The sequence below is a fragment of the Salvelinus sp. IW2-2015 genome, linkage group LG31 (assembly GCF_002910315.2).
Source record: "Salvelinus sp. IW2-2015 linkage group LG31, ASM291031v2, whole genome shotgun sequence".
In the NCBI taxonomy this organism is placed as follows: domain Eukaryota; kingdom Metazoa; phylum Chordata; class Actinopteri; order Salmoniformes; family Salmonidae; genus Salvelinus; species Salvelinus sp. IW2-2015.
Window position 1 is genome coordinate 13,530,363 of NC_036870.1, and position 22,418 is coordinate 13,552,780.

Below are 22,418 nucleotides of genomic sequence, written 5' to 3' on the forward strand. Positions count from 1 at the left end.
TACCTGTTCCCTCCAGCACCATCACAAGGTCCTTTGCTTGTTGTTCTGCGGATTGATTTTCACTTTCGCACCAAAGTATGTTTATCTCTAGGAGACAGAACGCGTCTCCTTCCTGAGCGGTATGACGGCTGCGTGGTACCATGGTGTTTAACTTGGGTACTATTGTTTGTACAGATGAACGTGGTACCTTCAGGCATTTGGAAATTGCTCCCAAGGATGAACCAGACTTCGAAGGTTTACCATTTTTTTCCTGAGGTCTTGGCTGATTTCATAGATTTTCCCATGATGTCAAGCAAAGAGGCACTGAGTTTGAAGGTAGGCCTTGAAATACATCCACAGGTACACCTCCAAAATTCACCCAACTTATTGTGGGAAGCTTGTGGAAGGCTACCTGAAACGTTTGACCCATGTTAAACAATTTAAAGGCAATGCTACCAAATACTAATTGAGTGTATGTATGTAAACTTCTGACCCACTGGGAATGTGAGGAATGAAATAAAAACTGAAATAAGTCATTCCCTCTACTATTATTCTGACATTTCACATTCTTAAAATAAACTGGTGATCGTAACTGACCTAAAACAGGGAATCTTTACTAGGATTAAATGTCAGTAGTTGTGAAAACTGAGTTTAAATGTATTTGGCTAAGGTGTATGTAAACTTCCGACTTCAACTGTATATACTACTACGGTAATCAAGTCTTCGCCTGCATTAAAGGAAGATTCTGTCTACATGAGTGACCCGGTCCGTTTCAGTCAAGTCTCTCACGATCAATCCACCTCCCGCTTGTTCACTTGCTCTCGCTACCTCCCTTGCTTTCCGGTCTAGCAGCGTGAGACGCTGATTCTCACATCAGAGAAGAAAGCCGGAGAATAGAGGAGCTCAGAGATTGAGGGAGACAGAAAGAAAAGACAGAAATAAAGGGTTAGAGAGGGAGGAAAAATGGAGAGATGTCCGGTGAGAGAGAGAAAGATGTGGAATGCATAGAGTAGACTGTAAGGTGGAGGGAAAGGGAGAGGGGGAGGTAGGAGGAGAGTGATAGAAAATGAGTTATCGAGAGCAACCAACACCAGGTGCTATTATAGCACAATAACGATTCACTAAGTGAGAGGCATAGCTGAAAAAAAGAGAGAAAAAGGAAAGACTTACTATTGTAGCTTGACGTAGTGGTGCTCTAGCCGAACTGAAACTCTACTCTATAGGATGTCTGACTTCTATTTATCAGTGCATCATTCAGCCTTCAAGGCATAGGAAGTAGAATCAGTTAATTTCTCTCCAGTGGGTGGCTGAGGGGGAAGGGAGGGGGCACACACTCTGAAAAGCCTCTGGATCTTTCCCTCTTTTCTCCTCTGACCTTTGCTCAATTCCTATGTTTTTCTCGCCGCCTCTCCTATTTTTCTTCCATATACGTTTCCCTCTGGTTAATTTATTTTTATGTCTGTGTCTATCCTATCCCCATCCTATTCCTTGTCCACTCCTCCCCCTCGTCTCTAGCTGGTGGAGGAGGATCCGTTGTTGGTGGGTCTGGACGCGGAGCTACGCGGGCCGGCCAAGTCTATGGGCATGACGGCGCTGCTGCAGACGCTGAGGAGAGCGCTCTACCATAAGTACCACCAGGAGGTGGCAGCGCTGAAGGAACAACAGTGTGCTGAGCTCACCAGACTCAGAGAAGAGTGGGTGCAGGAAAAGAGAGAGAGAGGGAGAGAGGAAGGAGAGGAGGACGTGTGGTTGCAGGTGAAGCCGGATCCGGAGGGCATCAACGGGAGCAAATGCTATATCAAGGGACCCAGCACGGAGGACCAAGGCGACCAAGGTGTGCAGGAGAGGAGACACCAGGAGAGGGTGGAGGAGGAGATAGCTAAGGTAAGAAGTTGACTGCCGAACAGGGACAATTATTTAAAAAACGAAAAACAGAGTTATTGTAGGGTACAGACAAACTTAGGTATGAAATTCATGTTTTCTACATGGTTAAAAAAAACTTGATTTCCTAACGACGAACATTTTCGTATTCTGAACAACCTCCATTTCTGACGTGTTTGTATCTCTGAGGTCCTAATGTTCTTTGAAGAGTATGACCAAAACTGGTCTTGTAGAATGATTTAAGACTAACAAGCAAGAAAACATATCCTAAACATATCCATATGCGCTAACTGAAACTAATTGTATGGATTTTTGTCCTAATAATAATGTAAAATTAACATCTGTACAGAAAGACTCTTGTGAAGGCCAAATTACAGAGGAGGAACTTCTTGATGCAATTAAAGCCTTTAAGGCTGGGAAAACTCCAGGGCTAGATGGCATACCAGTGGATGTATACAAAACCTTTTTTTATATACACAGAGGACCACTATTAGCATGTTTTAACCACTCCTATATAAATGGTATATTATCAGACACGTGACAAGAAGGTCRGATATCATTATTACTGAAACAGGACCCAAGTGGTAGATCCAATCCATAAAAAAAATTGGAGACCTCTTACACTTCAGTGTTGTGATGCAAAATCCTAGCAAAATGCTTGGCGCATAGAATTAAAAAAGTAGTGTCAGATATTCTTCATCCTAATCAGGACCAAAAAACTGACAGCTGTGCCATATAAATTGCAAAATAGTTGGGAAGAGATTTTCGATGTACCCATTCCATGGCACATGGTTTATGAATTGATACGCAAAACAACGCCTGATTCAAAACTTATAATTTTTCAATTTAAATTACTGTACAAAATTCTTGCAACCAATAGAATGTTATATATATGGGGGATACAATCTTCCCAGCTATGCAGATTTAGCTGTGAGGAGACAGAGTCATTAGATCATTTATTTTGGTATTGTTCATATGTAGCTCGTTTTTGGTCACAGGTCCAGGAATGGCTGAAGAATTGCAACATTTGCCTAGAACTAACGCTTCAGATAGCAATACTGGGTGATTTGAAAAGCCATAGTCAATCAATCAATAACATAATTATTTTAGCAAAAATGTTTGTAAATTAAAAATAATCTGTAGAAGCTATGAGAATATAAAGGTTCAGTACTTTTGTGAAGCATCACAGCTAAAAAATATATGGCAAATAGAAATCCAAAATGGATTGTGTTGAGAGATAGATGGGAGGGGTTGAATGGAGCTGAAGGGTGGGACTAATAACAAGATAACCAATGGTAAACATACGGGGTCTGTTTGATTGTATATAGGTTCAGAAATTTTGTGAAATAGCACAGTTACAAATAGAAATCAAACTGGATGGATAAAAACAAACAAAATATAACTATTGTAAAATAGATTGTGTCTGTAAAATGTGTATAATATGTATAAACTAAAGATAGAAGCCTAAGTGTTATTGTTTATTAGTTTACTCCAATTGGGGGTGGGGTGGTAGGGTTTGCGGGGAATAATAAAGGTATATTCTAAAAAAAGAATGTGTATATATATATATAGGTATGTGTATGTATATACAGTGGGGAGAACAAGTATTTGATACACTGCCGATTTTCCTACTTACAAAGCATGTAGAGGTCTGTAACTTTTATCATAGGTACACTTCAAATGTGAGAGACGGAATATAAAACAAAAATCCAGAAAATCACATTGTATGATTTTGAAGTAATTAATTTGCATTTTATTGCATGACATAAGTATTTGATTAGCTACCAACCAGTAAGAATTCCGGCTCTCACAGACCTGTTCGTTTTTCTTTAAGAAGCCCACCTGTTCTCCACTCATTACCTGTATTAACTGCACCTGTTTGAACTCTTTACCTGTATAAAATACATCTGTCCACACACTCAATCAAACAGACTCCAACCTCTCCACAATGGCCAAGACCAGAGAGCTGTGTAAGGACATCAGGGATAAAATTGTAGACCTGCATAAGGCTGGGGTGGGCTACAGGACAATAGGCAAGCAGCTTGGTGAGAAGGCAACAACTGTTGGCGCAATTATTAGAAAATGGAAGAAGTTGAAGATGACGGTCAATCACCCTCGGTCTGGGGCTCCATGCAAGATCTCACCTCGTGGGGCATCAATGATCATGAGGAAGGTGAGGGATCAGCCCAGAACTACACGGCAGGACCTGGTCAATGACCTGAAGAGAGCTGGGACCACAGTCTCAAAGAAAACCATTAGTAACACACTACGCCGTCATGGATTAAAATCCTGCAGCGTACGCAAGGTCCCCCGCTCAAGCCAGCGCATGTCCAGGCCCGTCTGAAGTTTGCCAATGACCATCTGGATGATCCAGAGGAGGAATGGGAGAAGGTCATGTGGTCTGATGAGACAAAACTAGAGCTTTTTGGTCTAAACTCCACTCGCTGTGTTTGGAGGAGGAAGAAGGATGAGTACAACCCCAAGAACACCATCCCAACCGTGAAGCATGGAGGTGGAAACATCATTCTTTGGGGATGCTTTTCTGCAAAGGGGACAGGACGACTGCACCGTATTGAGGGGAGGATGGATGGGGCCATGTATCGCGAGATCTTGGCCAACAACCTCCTTTCCTCAGTAAGAGCATTGAAGATGAGTCGTGGCTGGGTCTTCCAGCATGACAACGACCCGAAACACACAGCCAGGGCAACTAAGGAGTGGCTCCGTAAGAAGCATCTCAAGGTCCTGGAGTGGRCTAGCCAGTCTCCAGACCTGAACCCAATAGACAATCTTTGGAGGGAGCTGAAAGTCCGTATTGCCCAGCGACAGCCCCGAAACCTGAAGGATCTGGAGAAGGTCTGTATGGAGGAGTGGGCCAAAATCCCTGCTGCAGTGTGTGCAAACCTGGTCAAGAACTACAGGAAACGTATGATCTCTGTAATTGCAAGCAAAGGTTTCTGTACCAAATATTAAGTTCTGCTTTTCTGATGTATCAAATACTTATGTCATGCAAAAAATGCAAATGAAATACTTAAAAATCATACGTGATTTTCTGGATTATTGTTTTAGATTCCGTCTCTCACAGTTGAAGTGTACCTATGATAAAAATTACAGACCTCTACATGCTTTGTAAATAGGAAAATCGGCAGTGTATCAAATACTTGTTCTCCCCACTGTATGTGTATGGATATATTTACCCCCAAAATATATGGGGGATTGGAAATGATGCAGACAATTACCTTGATGGAAGCAACAATCTTTCTGCAATACTTAGCTGATCCACCCCTTAAGAATTTAAAATAAAAAATAAAAAATGTAAAAACATCCTTGAGAATATTGGTGAGTTCAGGCATTTGGCTATTTTTTTTATGTGCAGCCTTTGTATGTTTAAAGCACCAGCTGTATCTTAGGGCGTAGTGAATCCTGTGAACTTCAAAAAAATAACACACACGGTGTCGTAAGTACTTATGTACAAAGCATGTATTCTAACCTGCTCCAAGGTGTTTTTGATAGGAAGATGCTCTTTTAGCATTTATTTGTGAGGAGCAGTGKTTTTAGTCATTCTATCTAGATTGAATTGCCTTTCAAATTTATTTGAAAATATACATTTAAAAATGTTTTGCCTTTCACTTGTCAACATTACATTTAAACCATTCCACTATGATGGGCTCATACGCATATCTCCTAGGTCATAGTTCAGATGTCGGTGGAGTTTGCCCAGCAAAGCGAATTGGCCCGAATAACCAAGAGCGCCCGCGAGACCACCTCAGCCATGCAGACCCAGTCCGAGGAGGACGAGGCAGGGGTGGAAGAGGAGCAGCAGACCACTAGGAGCTCACTCACCAAGGGCATCTCTCTGGAGGAGGTGCAGAGGACGTTCGTGGAGGAAAAAGAAAGGCTGGAGAAGGAGCTGGAGGAGAGGACTGCGGAGCTCCATGGGATTAAAGAGCAGCTTTGCCGCAGAGGTCCAGGATCTGAGCAGGTTAGCATTGGGGGATTTCTGGATAGTTTTTGATTTGCACAGTAGCATGTGTTCATTGTTTGTATTTGGGGTTACAACACCTAGGTTGGCATTAGTTGCTAAGATGCACAYGCTTAGTACTTGGATGCGTTTTTAAGCTCTTCGAAACATGCAATCTAACCACATAAAACCACTCTCCGTAGAAGCTGAATGTAGTTCTGTGTTAAATGACGAGTTTGAAAATGAAGTGAAGTGATTTTCATTCACRTGCCAAGTATTGTCTTGTCTAACCCATTGCTCTCAATATTGAGAAGCACTTAGTGGGTTAAACCACTTGATCGCCTAGGGAGGGATATTATTATACCTCACATGGTGTGGTTTGCTTTGTACAAACCCTTCAGGGGCCTTTTGAAGGATAACACTGTGTCCTTACACTCGTTGTCTCCCTCGCTCCTTCTCCTTCTAGCTCTTTTTCTCAATACTTTTTTAGCCTAAGCCATAGCCTACTAACACATGTCCAAAGTTTCCTAATCGAAGAGGCTGTGACGTCTAACCGAAGATGCTTCACTTGGCCGCAATATTGGCTACACCCACAGGGGRCTTATTTTCATTAGGAAGACCGTAGCCTGTTTGCTAGCATTGTCACCAAAAGTATGTATGAGACATAAACTAACGCAACACCAAAAAGTATATGCCATAGTAACTTTTCGTTTAGATTTTTGGCATTGCTAAAGGGTCTAGCAAGCCTCAATGTAACAGTGCTTGCTTACTTTCCCTGAAAGCGTACAGTAGATATTTCTATGTCCTCATAAGTGGTAAGTGTGGGAGAAAATATAAGCACCATTGTGGTATGATCTGAGTACTTGAGCTGTCATTCGTGCCCTGTGTTTTACACGCTTGAGATACAGTATTTATGCTGATTTAAATATTCATTTATTTTGAAAGCTCACTGTGTGGATGTCCTGCTCACACTCATGGTGTGCTGCTGACACACACACACACACACACACACACACACACACACACACAAACACACCCCTTGCAACGCCAAGCTTTTCACAAAACATTTATTGCATGATTAGGCATTACTTGCATGATGACGTTGGATGCCGGGTTTGATGTTCATAATGTGACGAGAGTCCTCCTAACACACTAAAGACAAATCCTGTAATGTTGAAGACAACTTGGAAAATAAGTTGTTTACAGTTGAAGTCGGAAGTTTACACCGTTAGCCAAATACATTTAAACTCAGTTTTAACAATTCCTGACATTAATCCTTGTAGAAATTCCCTGTTTTAGGTCAGTTAGAATCACCACTTCATTTTAGGAATGTGAAATGTCAGAATAAGAGAGAGAATGATTTATTTCAGCTTTTATTTTCTTTATCACATTCCCCGTGGGTCAGAAGTTTACATCATACACTCAATTAGTATTTGGTAGCATTGCCTTTAATTGTTTAACTTGGGTCAACGTTTTGGGTAGCTTCCACAAGCTTCCCACAAAAAGTTGGGTGAATTTTTGCCCATTCCTCCTGACAGAGCTGGTGTACCTGAGTCAGGTTTGTAGACCTCCATGCTCCCACACGCCTTTTTCAGTTCTGCCCACAAATTGTCTATAGAGATTGACGGTCAGGCTTGTGATGGCCACCTCCAAATACCTTGACTTTGTATGTCCTAGCCTTTTGCCAAGCAACTTTGGAATTATGCTTGGGGTCATTGTCCATTTGAAAGACATCATTTGCGACCCAAGCTTTAACTTCTGACTGATGCTTGGAGATGTGCCTCCATATATCACCATAACTTTTCCTCCCTCATGATGCCAGCTATTTTGTGAGTGCACCAGTCCCTCCTGCACAAAGCAACCCCACAACATGATGCGCCAACTCCGTGGCTTCAAGGTTGGGATGGTGTTCTTCTGGCTTGCAAGCCTCCCACTTTTTCCTCCAAACATCACGATGGTCATTATGGCCAAACCCAGTTCTATTTGTTTCATTAAACCAAGGACATTTCTCCAAAAAGTCCGGTCTTCGTCCCACGTGGCCGTTGCAACCCGTATCTGGCTTTTTTATGGTGGTTTTGGAGCAGTGGCTTCTTCCTTGGCTGAGCGCCCTTTCCAGTTATGTTGATAGACAGTTGGGGAGCAGGAGTAATTTGAATACACTGACGATTTTGGCAGGTTTTCCTACTTACAAAGCATGTAGAGGTTCTGATAATTCTTATCATAAGGTACAACTTCAACTGTAGAGACGGAATCAAAAAACAAAAATTCCAGAAAATCCACATTGTATGCTTTAAGTAAATTCATTTGCATTTTATTGCATGAACCATCAGTATTTGATCACCTACCACCAGTAAGAATTCCGGCCTCACAGACCTGTTAGTTTTTCTTTAATACGCCCATCCTGTCTCCATCATTACCTGTATTAATTGCACCTCCTTTTTTAACTCGTTACCCTGTCTAAAGACACACTGTCCACACCACTCAATCCAACAGACTCCACTAAATTACAAGAAACCTCTACATGCTTTGTAAGTAGGGAAACTTCAAAATCGGCAGTGTATCAAATACTTGTTCTCCCCACTGTAGAACCTTGTTTTACTGTGGATTAGGTCTTTTTGTAACGGTTTCCCCAGCCTCTTCACCAAGTCCTTTGCTGTTGTTCTGGATTGATTTGCACTTTATCGCAACCAAAGTATGTTTATCTCTTAGGAGACAGAACCGCGTCTCCTTCTGAGCGGTATGCGGCTGCGTGGTCAACCATGGTATTTATACTTGCGACTTTTGTTTGTACAGATAACGGGTACCTTCAGGCATTTGGCACATTGCCTCCCAAGTATGAACGCAGACTTGTGGAGGTCCACAATTTTTTTCCTGATGTCTTGGCTGACATTCTTCTAGAATTTTCCATGATGTCACGCAAAACGAAGGCACTGCATTTGAAGTAGGCCTTGCAAATACATCCACAGGTAACACCTCCCAATTGACTCAATGATGTCAATTAGCCCTAACAGAAGCTTCTATAGCCATGACATACCTTTTCTGGAATTTTCCAAGCTGTTTAAAGGCACAGTCAACTTAGTGTATGTAAACTTCTGACCACTGGAATTGTGATACAGTGAATTATATGTGAATTAATCTGTAACAGTTGTCTGGAAAAAATGACTTGTCAGCACAAAGTAAATGTCCTATCCGACTTGCCAAAACTATAGTTTGTTAACAAGAAATTTGTGGAGTGGTTGAAAAATGAGTTTTAATGACTCCAACTTAAGTGTATGTAAACTTCAGACTTCAACTGTAACTGCAATTGCCGGATTGTGTTTTTTTGGTTGTCAGGGTTGTTCATAGCTGGAGTTTGCATGCATTTAGGCTACTTTTTCCCCTTTGTGTGTGTGTGGAAGAGGTTGCATGTATAGAGACATGCACCACCAACTTGACAAACGTGCACAGGCGATAGGTGTTTGCTCAGCTACCACATAGTGTTCACGCCACTGCATCACAAATGTTCTAACATTTTGAGTCGAAGCATCAAACTGCCATTTTATGTCATTGTGAATGCGATCATTTTGGTTAWTGAATAAATTAAGGCTACTTGCTTTTTTTTTATTGCAGATGGGATATTCCTCTGAGGGAGAGAGTGAGAGAAAAGCAAGTAGAAAGAAGGAAAGAGCAAAAGCGCAAGTGAAAAGCAGAGTCTCACAGAAAGAAAAGGTAATGTTTTTATTTTAAAGTTCAGTTGCACCTCTACTACTTTCCACCTCAGCCTAAATGACATCGGAGTTGCTCTCAGAGTCCATAGTGATGATGCAGTTTTTCAGTGTTTGATGGAGACTTACTATCAGTAGTGCGAGTTGGAATGTCTTCGGAGTTGTGTTCAGAATCCCTAAATGATATTCAGTGTTTGATGAATGGAGACTCACTTTCAGTAGTGTGATTTGAAATGTCTTCAGGCTATTTTTTTTGCAACCAGCCCCCGAAGGCCCATGATGGCTGTCGCTTTTGGCACCTTGATGTGTTTAGTTATTAATATGTTATACCCTCAGTACATTAAATCCTATTAATCTATTGACTGCGTTTACTGACGTTCAGTTGGCACTATGTGCTCTTTGCATAATAGRCTAACTTATTATGACATGAAAAGTACCTACTCTTTTCGTTTCTAATTTAAATGTCAAACTGTTAAATCTCAACCAAATGACGAAATATAAAGATTGAAGCTCAAAGGTAAAGAGATTGTTGGAGAAACCTCAACAGCCTTCACCAGTACACACAATGTGGTCATTTAGGAATGAACGTGAACATCTCTTGATTAGCGTTCTATCGGAATGAGCAGCATTTCTGTTCCCTCACCATGAGAGGGAGCCACTCTACTTCCTGCATCAGCCCTTGACTCTGGTGCACCTGTTGCCATAACAGCACAAAGATACTAGTGTTTCCCTAGCTTCCATGGATTTGTGTATGTGTGTGTGTGTGTGTGTGTGTGTACTGGTGCGCGCTGCGACTTTCGTCTGATTTGAATCCACTTTCCTTATAATGGTCATGCCTTCAGCTTGCCTGGCCGTCGCCATCTCATGTTTCCAGGAATCGTCAACACAGTGTGAAAGTCTGTGCTTGTCTGTAAACGGGTGATAATGACAGGGCTGTTGTCGTTCTTCTCCCTCCTGCCGGTCCATCCACTGAAGAAGAGGGGAGAAGAGGAAGGTGAGGAAGATGAAGAGGTCAGGAGGAAGAGGGCCATGGGTGGAAATATCTCGTCACAAGATAGAGAGGATGACTCTTCTTGTCCAGATCATCAAGTCATCACTACTGAGAGGTATGACTAGAGAATGATAGAAATGTTCTATACTTTCAGTTTCATTTATATTGTAGAGAACATAATTAACTCTTGTGCACGTGTCATGATTTTACCTCTGCACATTTATTGTATATTTTTGACCAGAGAATTGTTGAATTTTTTTTATACCCACATTCAGTGCCTTTGGAAAGTATTCAGACCCCTTGACTTTGTCCATATTTTGTTACGTTACAACATTATTCTAAAAAGGATTWWWWWWWWWWTTAATCCTCAGCAATCTACACACAATACCCCATAATGACAAAGCAAAAACAGTTTTTTAAATTTTTCCCCCAAATGTATTAAAAAGAAAAACCACACACATTATTTACTTAAGTATTCAGACCCTTTGTRACGAGACTCGAAATTGAGCTCAGATGCATCCTGTTTCCATTGATCGTCCTCCAAATGATTGTCTCGCCTGGTTTACCAACTACTTCTCTGATAGAGTTCAGTGTGTCAAATCGGAGGGCCTGTTGTCCGGACCTCTGGCAGTCTCTAGTTGGGCGTGCCACATGGTTCAATTCTTGGGCCGACTCTTCTCTGTATACATCAATGATGTCCGCTCTTGCTGCTGGTAATTTCTCTGATCCCACATCTATGCAGACACACACCATTCTGTAAACTCTCGGCCCTTCGTTGGACACTGTGTTAACTAACCTCCAGACAGCATTCAATGCATACATACAGCTCTCCTTCCGTGGCCTCCAACTGCTCTTAAATGCAAGTAAAAACTAAATGCATGCTCTTCAGACCGAACTGCCCGCACCTGCCCACCTGTCCAGCGATCAACTACTCTGGATGGCTCTGATCTTAGAAATACAAATCAAATTAAGTTTATTTGTCACGTGCGCTCGAATATAACAGGTGTAGACTAATTACAGTGAATGCCTTACTTACAGGCTCTACCAATGGTGGGGGAAAAAAGGTATGTTGTGTGTTGGTAGGTAAGAGTAAAGATAAAAAAACATGAAAAAAAGACATTTGAAAAAAGAGTAGCAAGGCATATACAGAGCACCAAGTTACCAGGCTTATTGAGGTAGTATGCCTGTAGGTATCGTTAAAGTGACTATGCATATATGATGAACAGAGAGTAGCAGAAGCGTAAAAAGAGGGGTTGGCGGTGGGTGGAACACAATGCCAACGTAGCCCGGTTAGCCAATGTGCGGGAGCACTGGTTGGTTGGGCCAATTTAGGTAGTATGTACATGAATGTATAGTTAAAGTGACTATGCATATAAGATAAARAGAGAGTAGCAGCAGCGTAAAAGAGGGGTTGGGYGGGCACAAAATGCAAATAGTCCGGGTAACCATTTGGTTACCTGTTCAGGAGTCTTATGGCTTGGGGGTATGTGGATAACTACAAATACCTAGGTGTCTGGTTAGACTGTAAACTCTCCTTCCAAACTCAAATTAAGCATCTCCAATCCAAAATTAAATCTAGAATCAACTGACTATTTCGCAACAAAGCATCCTTCACTCATGCTGCCAAACATACCCTCGTAAAACTGACCATCCTACCGATCCTCGACTTCGGCAATGTAATTTACAAAATAGCCTCCAACACTCCCCTCAACAAATTGGATGCAGTCTATCACAGTGCCATCCGTTTTGTCACCAAAGCCCCATATACTACCCACCATTGCGACCAGTACGCTCCCGTTGGCTGGCCCTCGCTTCACTCTCGTCGCCAAACCCACTGGCTCCAGGTCATCTACAAGACTCTGCTAGGTCAAGCCCCYCCTTATCTCAGCTCACTGGTCACCATAGCAGCACCCACCCATAGCACSCTCTCCAGCAGGTATATCTCACTGGTCACCCCCAAAGCCAATTCCTCCTTTGGCTGACTTTCCTTCCAGTTCTCTGCTGCCAATGACTGGAACGAACTGCAAAAATTACTAGCTTTAAGCACCAGCTGTCAGAGCAGATCACTGCACCTGTACATAGCCAATCTGTAAACAGCCCATCCAACTACCTCATCCCCATACTGTATTTATTTATTTATCTTGCTCCTTTTCACCCCAGTATCTCTACTTGCACATTCATCTTCTGCACATCCACCATTCCAGTGTTTAATTGCTATATTGTAATTACTTCYCCACCATGGCCTATTTATTTCCTTAACTCCCGTATCCTACCTAATTTGCACACACTGTATATAGACTTTTTTGGTTTCCTTTTTTTCCCTACTGTAATATTGACTGTATGTTTGTTTATTCCATGTGTAACTCTGTTGTTGTATGTGTCGAACTGCTATGCTTTATCTTGGCCAGGTCGCAGTTGCAAATGAGAACTTGTTCTAAACTTGCCTACCTGGTTAAATAAAGGTGAAATAAATAAAATAAAAATTCTACACCTTGATTGGAGTCCACCTTTGGTAAATTAAATTGATTGGACAAGATTTGGAAAGCCACACAACTTTCTATATAAGGTCCCACAGTGCATGTCAGCACAAAAACCAAGCCATGAGGTTGAAGGAATTGCCCATAGAGCTTTGAGACAGGATTGTGTCAAGGCACAGATCTGGGGAAGGGTACCAAAAAATGTCTGCAGCATTGAAGGTCTCCAAGAGCACAGTGGCCTCCATCATTCTTAAATGGAAGAGGTTTGGAACCACCAAGACTCTTCCTAGAGCTGGCCGCCGTCAAAACTGAGCAATCAGGGTGCTTACCAAAAACCTGATGGTCATTCTAACAGAGCTCTTGAGTTTCTCTGTGGAGATGGGATAACCTTCCAGAAGGACAGCCATCTCTGCAGCACTCCACCAATCAGGACTTTATGGTAGAGTGGCCAGACGGACGCCACTCCTCAGTTAAAGGCACATGACAGCCAGCTTGTCACCCAAAGGACTCTCAGACCATGAGAAACAAGATTCTCTGGTCTGATGAAACCAAGACTCTTTGGCCTGAATGCCAAGTGTCACTTCTGGAGGAAACCTGGCACCATCCCTACAGTGAAGCATGGTGGTGGCAGCATCATGCTATGGTTGTTTTTCATCGGCAGGGACTGGGAGTATAGTCAGGATTAAGTGAAAGAGGAACAGAGCAAAGCACAAAGGGATCCTTGATGAAAACCTTCTCCAGAGTGCTCAGGACCTCAGACTGGGGCAAATGTACACCTTCCAACAGGACAACGACCCTAAGCTCACAGCCAAGACAACACAGTAGTGGCTTCGGGACCAGTCTCTGAATGTCCTTGAGTAGCCCAGCCAGAGCCCGGACTTGAACCCGAGGAATCATCGCTGGAGAGACCTGAAAATAGCTGGACAGCAACGCTCCCCATCCAACCTGACAGAGTTTGAGAGGATCTGCAGAGACGGGGAGGAACTCCCCAAATACAGGTGTGCCAAGCTTGTAGCGTCATACCCAAGAAGACTCGAGGCTGTAATCGCTGCCAAAGGTGCTTCAACAAATTACTGAGTCAAGGGTCTGAATACTTATGTAAGTGATATTTCAGTAAATTTTGTATTTTTTATGAATTTGCAAAGAATTCTAAACCTGATTTTGCTTTGTCCTTGTGGGGTATTGTGTGTAGATTGATGAGGGGAACGATTTAATCAATTTTAGATTAAGGCTGTAACTTAACAAAATGTGGTTAAAGTCAAGGGGTCTGAATACTTTCAGAAAGCACTGTATAAACTGATAAAAGGTTAGACGGACAAGGGACCTGATCTATACTAAAATGTCTTAAGTATAAGTTGTGTTCTAGACTGACTATGACAATGTAATACTTTTATATAAGTGGGTTTTAGCTACTTTATTTTTATTGTTTTCTTCAAAAAGAGATGTATGCAGTGAATATGACCAAGCACCACATGTTTCAAGAAAAAGTATGTGATTTCGGCATATATTTGTCATCAAATTTGATCTGATCTTCATCTAAGTCACACCAATAGACAGAGAAGTGTGCTTAAACTAATAACACACAAATTATTATATTTTTCTTGTCTATATTGATTACATAATTTAAACATTCACAGTGTAGGTTGGAAAAGGTATGTGAACCCCGAGGCTAATGACTTCTCCAAAAGCTAATTGGAGTCAGGAGTCAGCTAACCTGGAGTCCAATCAATGAGACGAGATTGGAGATGGTTGGTTAGAGCTGCCTTGGCCTAGAGAAAACACTCCCAAAATGTTGCTTTAAAAAAATATATATATAAAAAAATAAAAATCCCCTTTATTTAACCAGGTAGGCCAGTTGAGAACAACTTCTCATTTACAACTGCGACCTGGCCAAGATAAATCAAAAGCAGTGCGACAAAAACAGAGTTACCACATGGGATAAACAAACGTACGGTCAATAACAAAATAGAAAAATCTGTATACAGTGTGTGCAAATGAATTAGGGAGGTAAGGCAATAAATAGGCCAATAGAGCCAAAGTAATTACAATTTAGCAATTTACACTCGAGTGATATATGTGSAGATGAGGATGTGCAAGAAGAAATACTGGTGTGCAAAAGAGCAGAAAAACAAAAACAAATATGGGGATGAGGTAGGTAGTTGGTTGGATGGGCTATTTACAGATGGGCTGTGTACAGCTGCAGCGATCGGTAAGCTGCTCTGACAGCTGACGCTTAAATTTAGTGAAGGAGATATGTCTCCAACTTCAGTGATTTTTGCAATTTGTTCCAGTCATTGGCTGCAGAGAACTGGAAGGAAAGGCAGCCAAAGGAGYTGTTGGCTTTGGGGATGGCAAGTGAAATATACCTGCTGGAGAGCGTTCTACGGGTGGGTGTTGCTATGGTGACKAGTGAGCTGAGATAAGGCGGAGCTATACCTAGCAAAGACTTATAGATGACTTGGAGCCAGTGAGTTTGGCGACGAATATGTAGCGAGGACCAGCCAACGAGAGCATACAAGTCGCAGTGGTGGGTAGTATATGGGGCTTTGGTGACAAAACGGATGGCACTGTGATGGACTGCATCCAATTTGCTGAGTAGAGTATTGGAGGCTATTTTGTAAATGACATCGCCAAAGTCCAGGATCGGTAGGATGGTCAGTTTTACGAGGGTATGTTTGGCAGCATGAGTGAAGAAGGCTTTGTTGCGAGATAGGAAGCCGATTATAGATTTAACTTTGGATTGGAGATGCTTAATGTGAGTCTGGAAGGTGAGTTTACAGTCTAGCCAGACACCTAGGTATTTGTAGCTGTCCACATATTCTAAGTCAGAACCACAAGAACCTCTATTCACAAGAAGCATTGCCTGATTTGAACCATGCCTCGGGACAAAGGAGATCTCAGAAGACCTAAGATTAAGAATTGTTGACTTGCATAAAGCTGGAAAGGGTTGCAATAAGTATCTCTAAAAGCCTTGATGTTCATCAGTCCACGGTAAGAACAATTGTCTACAAATGGAGAAAGTTCAGCACTGTTGCTACTCTCCCTAGGAGTGGCTGTCTTGCAAAGATGACTGCAAGACCACAGCGCAGAATGCTCAATGAAGTTAAGAAGAATCCTAGAGTGTCAGCTAAAGACTTHCAGAAATCTCTGGAACATGCTAACATCTCTGTTGACGAGTCTACGATATGTAAAACTCTAAACGAGAATGGTGTTCATGGGAGGACACCACAGAAGAAGCCACTGCTATTAAAAAAAACATTGCTGCACGTCTGAAGTTTTGCAAAAGTGTACCTGGATGTTCCACAGCGCTACTGGCTAAATATTCTGTGGACAGATGAAACTATAGTTGAGTTGTTTGGAAGGAACACAGAACACTGTGTGGAGAAAAAAGGGCACCTCACAACAGCACCAAAACCTCATCCCAACTGTAAAGTATGGTGGGGTTAGCATCATGATTTGGGGCTGCTTTGCTGCCTCGGGCCTGGACCGCTTGCTCTCATTGACGGAAAAATAAATTCCGAAGTTTATCAAGACATTTTGCAGGAGAATGTAAGGCTATCTGTCTGCCAATTGAAGCTCTACAGAAGTTGGGTGATGCAACAGGATAACGTCCCAAAACGRAGAAGTAAATCAACAACAGAATGGCTTTAACAGAAGAAAATACGCCTTCTGGAGTGACCCAGTCAGTCTTGACCTCAACCCAATTGAGATGCTGTGGCATGACCCCAAGAGAGCAGTTCACACCAGACATCCCAAGTCCAAAATTAATCCAAACCGTTGTACAGGTCTGATCCGCAACTACAGAAAACGTTTGGTTGAGGTTATTGCTACCAAAGGAGGGTTATTAAATCCAAGGGTTCACATACTCTTTCCACCCTGCGTTGTGAATGTTTACATGGTGTGCTCAAAGACATGAAAACGTATAATTGTTTGTGTGTTGTTAGTTTAAGCAGACTCTCTATTGTGARCTAGATAAAGATAAGATCAAATTRTATGACCAATTTATGCAAAAATCCAGGTATTTCCAAAGGGTTCACATACTTTTTCTTGCCACTGTACATATGTAGTTAACCAAAGCACTTGTGCGGTATGCGTCTTGCCAACCTCACCCGTAACAAAAATATTTGTTTTAAGTGAATGAAAGACCATAATCTTTGCTCCCACCAACATTTCATATTTTTGTTTATTTTCTTCTTTCCACAGGAATCTGCTGCGTAAGGCTAACGAGAGCCTCCGACAGGTGCTGAGTGATGTGCTCAAGACCACAGCGGCCGCTGAGGAGACCATCGGGTGCCATGTGGAAGGGCTACTGGTACCCCCCTCCTCACAGAGACCCACCTGGCAAAGAGCAGTTGGCGAGCCCTTTAGGCCTGTCACAGGGGCTGCTGAAGGTTCGTTGAGCAGCCAATTTCAAATCAACCCCTACTACCACCTATGCATGTTGTGAGAGGCACACACCTGTAAAATGGGGTCAGCAATATTGCTCCTCCGGGCCTTACTGGTGTCACAGTTAATTAAGCTACATCTCTAACAAACACAACTGATTACACTTAACTGAAGAGCATGATTAGTAGCTAGGGCTGCGACAAACGTGTGACACCAATTATTATTATATTTTTTAGTTATTTAACCTTTATTTAACCAGGGAAGTCAGTTAAGAACAAATTCTTATTTACAATGACGGCCTAGGAACAGTGGGTTAACTGCCTTGTTCAGGGGCAGAACGACAGATTTTTGCCTTGTCAGCTCTGGGATTCGATCTAGCAACCTTTCGGTTACTGGCCCAAAGCTCTGAACAGTAGGCTACCTGATGCCCCTTCAAGCCCCCTTGGGGATCGGAGTCTTGGAAGAGCACAATAGCACTCCATCAAGATGATTTAGATTTCATTAAATAGAGCCAGAGAAAACCTAAAGATACAATGAGGTAAGGGAGAGAAGAAGAGGTGCAAGGGTTGAGGTCTGGGTGTGTGACAGAAATATACACAGGAGAGGAAAGAAAGATGGAGACAGAATACTTATTGCCAAAAATGCCCATGTTGCATATCATAATTAATGAAGTCCTGACAGTTTCTAACCATTATTGTCAGTCTAAAGAGGTCCTGCCAGACTGGTTACCTGCTGCCTTTCTTTATGGAACCTTTTTCTATGGGACCTATGCATCACATTAAATGAATTGTTGATGTACACTCACCCCGTTCATGACAATTGTTAGCTCCTATAGACAGACGTGGCCGTGGCTTGCTGTATAAAGCAGGCAGACAGGCAGCGAGGCATTCAGTTCCTGTTCGATTGAATGTTGAATGGGCAAAACGAGTGACCTAAGCGACTTTGAGCGTAGTGTGATCATATGTGTCAGGCGTGCCGCTTCCAGTATCTCAGAAATGGTCAGCCTCTTGGGCTTTTCATGCACGACAGTGTCTAGGGTTTACCGAGAGTGGTGTGACAAACAAAAAACTTCTGGTCAGCGGCAGTCCTGTGGGGGAAAACCGCTTGTTGATGAGAGGTCGAAGGAGAATGGCAAGAATCGTGCAAGCTAACAGCGGGGCCACAAACAGGCAAATAACGTCGCAGTATAACAGGGATGTGCAGAATGGCATCTGTTGTTGGTCCTTGTCACGGCTGGGCTATTGCAGCAGATGACCATGCCGGGTTCCACTCCTATCAGCTAAAAACAAGAGGAAGCTGCTCCAGTGGGCATGCAATCACCAACAATAGACAATTGAGGAGTGGAAAAACATTGCATGGTCCGATAAATTCCAGTTCATGTTGCGTCATGCTGATGGCAGAGTAAGGATTTGGCATAAGCAGCATGAGTACATGGCCCCATCCTGCCTGGTGTCAATGGTACATGCTGCTGGTGTGGGAAATGTTTTCCTTGCACTCGTTAGGTCCCTTGATACCAATTGAGCAACATATCCATGCCCCGAATAATTCTGGCTGTTCTTGGGGCAAAGAGGGTTCCAACCCGGTACTAGATGGGTGTACCTAATAAACTGCCAACTGAGTGTATAGCGTTAACTTTGCCAATATTCAAAACTTGTATACAGTTTGTGTGAAAGTCAGCTGCGTACCCAACCAAGCTGCTAAAGATACAGGGGGAAAATTCCTATACTGAACAAAAATATAAACACAGCATGCAACAATTATTAAGATTTTACAGCGTTACGGTTCATATAAGGAAATAAATAAATTGAAATAAATGAATTAGGCCCTAATCTATTGATTTCACATGGCTGATGAGGGGCGCCGCCAATCAGAATACGTTTTTCGACAAAAGGGCTTTATTACATCCCCTCCAACCCTCCTCAGATGATCCCTCAGGTGAATGGATATGGAGGTCCTGGGTTGACGTGGTTACACGTGGTTGTTAGGCCGGTTGGACATACTGCAAAATTCTCTAAAACTACATTGTAGGTGGCTTATGGTAGAAAAAATGTACATTTAAATTATTTGTCAACAGCTCTGGTGGACATTCCTGCAGTCAGCATGCCAATTGCACACTTCTGTGGTGTTGTGTGACACAACTGCACATTTTAGAGTGGCCTTTTATTGTCCCCAGGACAAGGTGCACCTGTGTAATGATCATGCTGTTTAATCAGTTTCTTGATATGCCACACCTGTCAAGTGGATGGATTATCTTGGCAAAGGATAAATGCTTACTAATAGTGATGTAAACAAATTTGTGCACAGCATTTGAGCGAAATAAGCTTTTTGTGCTTATGGAACATTTCTGGGATTTTTTTCCCCAGCTCATGAAACATGGGACCAACACTTTACATGTTGCGTTTATATTTTTCTTCCGTGTACATTTAATATCAATACAAATGTATCTTTATTGTACCAAGCCTTCCGTCAAACTACCCTCGTCAGGGTGACCAAAACTTGCAAAATTGATCTCATCTGTATATTTTCCTAATTACAGCCAATGGCTGCTAAGTGCACAATAATCAGTTTCAGTGTGCAGACAGAGAGCAATACATAATGACTATAGCATTCATGGCAATTTCATCCCAGCGCCAAACATTATTAAAAGTCAAGTTCCCACAGTTACTAGAGGAAAATCAGTCCAGCCAGACTAACACTCCTGTCAATAGTAGGCAGTGTTTCAGAATCACGTGCTGTAACTAATGAATCATAGGAATTAATGTAACTCTGGAGGTGACATGGCAATCCTTCGCCAATACCTTTTAACCAGACTCTTATTGTAGGGCTCAGAGTTTTTCCTGGTCGCTGCCCCATACGGACTACCTTGTATTAACAGAATGTATAATTGCCTCCCGACAATACTTGCTCATAACCTTTATTTCACACATCATAGAATCACACGACTAGATAGCTGAATTAAGCAATTGAAGTCAGGTGCACTTGCTCAAGGGCACAACAGCAGTATACCCTACCCTGGACAATTTTATTGTCCATCCATTCCACCAACTACTCCCTAACTATCAGACAATAGTGGTAATACCATTACACTCCTTAGCGTCTGTATACTCATCTCTTGGTATGTGGCCCGAAGGTGGAGTCCCCAAACATGACAAGTGTGTTTGACCCAATGCACTGCCAAGCTTAACAATATGCCTCTCCCTTATGTGTCTACAGGCTTAAGGGGATACTGCGAGACTCTGGCATTTTAAGTGCAATGACTGGAAGTCTACAGGTACAGTTGTAAAGGTAGTTAGCACTAGTTAACTAGTTAACTACTGCTAACTTCCTTCAAACTGCACGCAGAGACATGAACATGTTATTCACAAGTTCATCTGGCTCTGGGTAAGTGGATAAATGCCAGAATCTTGCAGTATCCCTTTAAGTGGTAAAGTCTGCTCTAGTGTGGGAAAATCTCCCCGGAAGTAAACATCTGCCTGCCCTCTCTACACACATGAGACACACACACACATATGCGGTGTGCATAACTAAGGTTAATTATTGTGGTTAGATTTTACAGTTCGGAGAACTAGTTAGTTAACCAACCGCTTAACCTTTTTTTGTTTGTTACCTTTTTCAAATGCTCTGGTATTTTATCAATGAAGTATAGCTGTTGACGGGTTATTTGAATGTGACGTGAACTGAAAAAGAATCAATGTGCACAATAGTACTGACTCCTTATTGAGATTTTGTTTTCACAAAGTACATGACATTCAGGGTTCTCCTCTTCCCCCTTCACCATAATCTTGTATGAACCACACATATCCTGTGGCATGTGTATTTGCATTCAAATTCAGTTAGCAGTCATGATAGAAGATGTCCACTGATCCATCATCTCTCCTCCTGCATTCTCTTGCTAGAAAAGTGTGGACCAATGCACTGAAAAGAGAGATGTGTCCCCTCCTGAGAATAAAGAGGCAATTGTGGATCATTCAGTAACATAATGTCTGTTCTTTCCTTTTTAGTTCTTTGTGTGGTTGTGTCTGGGGTGGCACTACCAGTCAGCTAGGATTGAGACTGTAACGCCCTGCTTTCATGTGATATTGCAGCTGGGGATTTTAATAAAGCAAATTAAGGAAAACGCTACTGGAGTTCTATCAACACATTACCTGTAGTACTCGCGCTTCAAAAACTCTCGACCATTGTTACTCTCCCTTCCGGGATGGCTACAATGCCCACCCCCACCCTCCTTTCGGCAAATCAGATCACGATTCCATTCTATGCTGAAGACACATTTGACCAGCTGGCTGGAGTGTTTACGGACATATTCAATCTCTCCTTATCCCAGTCTGCTATCCCCACTTGCTTCAAGATGTCCACAATTGTTCCTGTACCCAAGAAAGCGAAGGTAACTTAACTAAATGACTATCGCCCCGTAGCACTCACTTATTTCATCATGAAGTGCTTTGAGAGGCTAGTTAACGATCATATCACCTCCACCTTACCTGCCACCCTAGACCCACTTCAATTTGCTTACCGCCCCAATAGGTCCACAGACGATGCAATCGCCATCACACTGCACACTGCCTTATCCCATCTGGACAAGAGGAATACCTATGTAAGAATGCTGTTCATTGACTACAGCTCAGAATATAACACCATAGTACCCTCCAAGTTCATCATCAAACTCGAGGCCATGGGTCTGAACCTCGTCCTGTGCAACTGGATCCTGGACTTCATTACAGGCCACCCCCCAGGTAGTGAAGGGAGGAAACCACACCTCCACTTCGCTGATCCTCAACACGGGCCCCACAAAGGTGAGTGCTCAGCCTCCTCCTGTACTCCCTGTTCACCCATGACTGCGTGGCCATGCACGCCTCCAACTCAATCAAGTTTGCAGACGACACAACAGTGTCTGTAGGCCTGTTACCAACAATGGCGAGATAGCCTACAGGGAGGAGGTGAGTGCCCTGGCGGAGTGGTGCCAGGAAAATAACCTCAACAAAATGAAGAAGTTGATCGTGGACTTCCAGAGACAGCAGAGGAAGCACGCCCCCATCCACATT

The 22,418-nt window shown here is 42.6% G+C and overlaps 1 protein-coding gene across 4 annotated transcripts in view; it reads left to right on the top strand.

Annotated features, from left to right (window-relative positions):
* LOC111955710 (A-kinase anchor protein 9) overlaps positions 1-22,418 on the top strand; it is a 134,190-nt gene that overhangs the window by 52,851 nt on the left and 58,921 nt on the right. For 3 of the 4 annotated variants that reach the window (XM_070436462.1, XM_023975991.2, XM_070436464.1), the window contains exons 17-21: positions 1,495-1,863; positions 5,546-5,839; positions 9,428-9,526; positions 10,498-10,628; positions 17,194-17,381. In XM_070436462.1, the coding sequence (XP_070292563.1) occupies positions 1,495-1,863; positions 5,546-5,839; positions 9,428-9,526; positions 10,498-10,628; positions 17,194-17,381 (1,081 nt within the window). The remainder of the gene's footprint in view (positions 1-1,494; positions 1,864-5,545; positions 5,840-9,427; positions 9,527-10,497; positions 10,629-17,193; positions 17,382-22,418) is intronic. The other variant, XM_070436463.1, reaches the window with a different exon arrangement.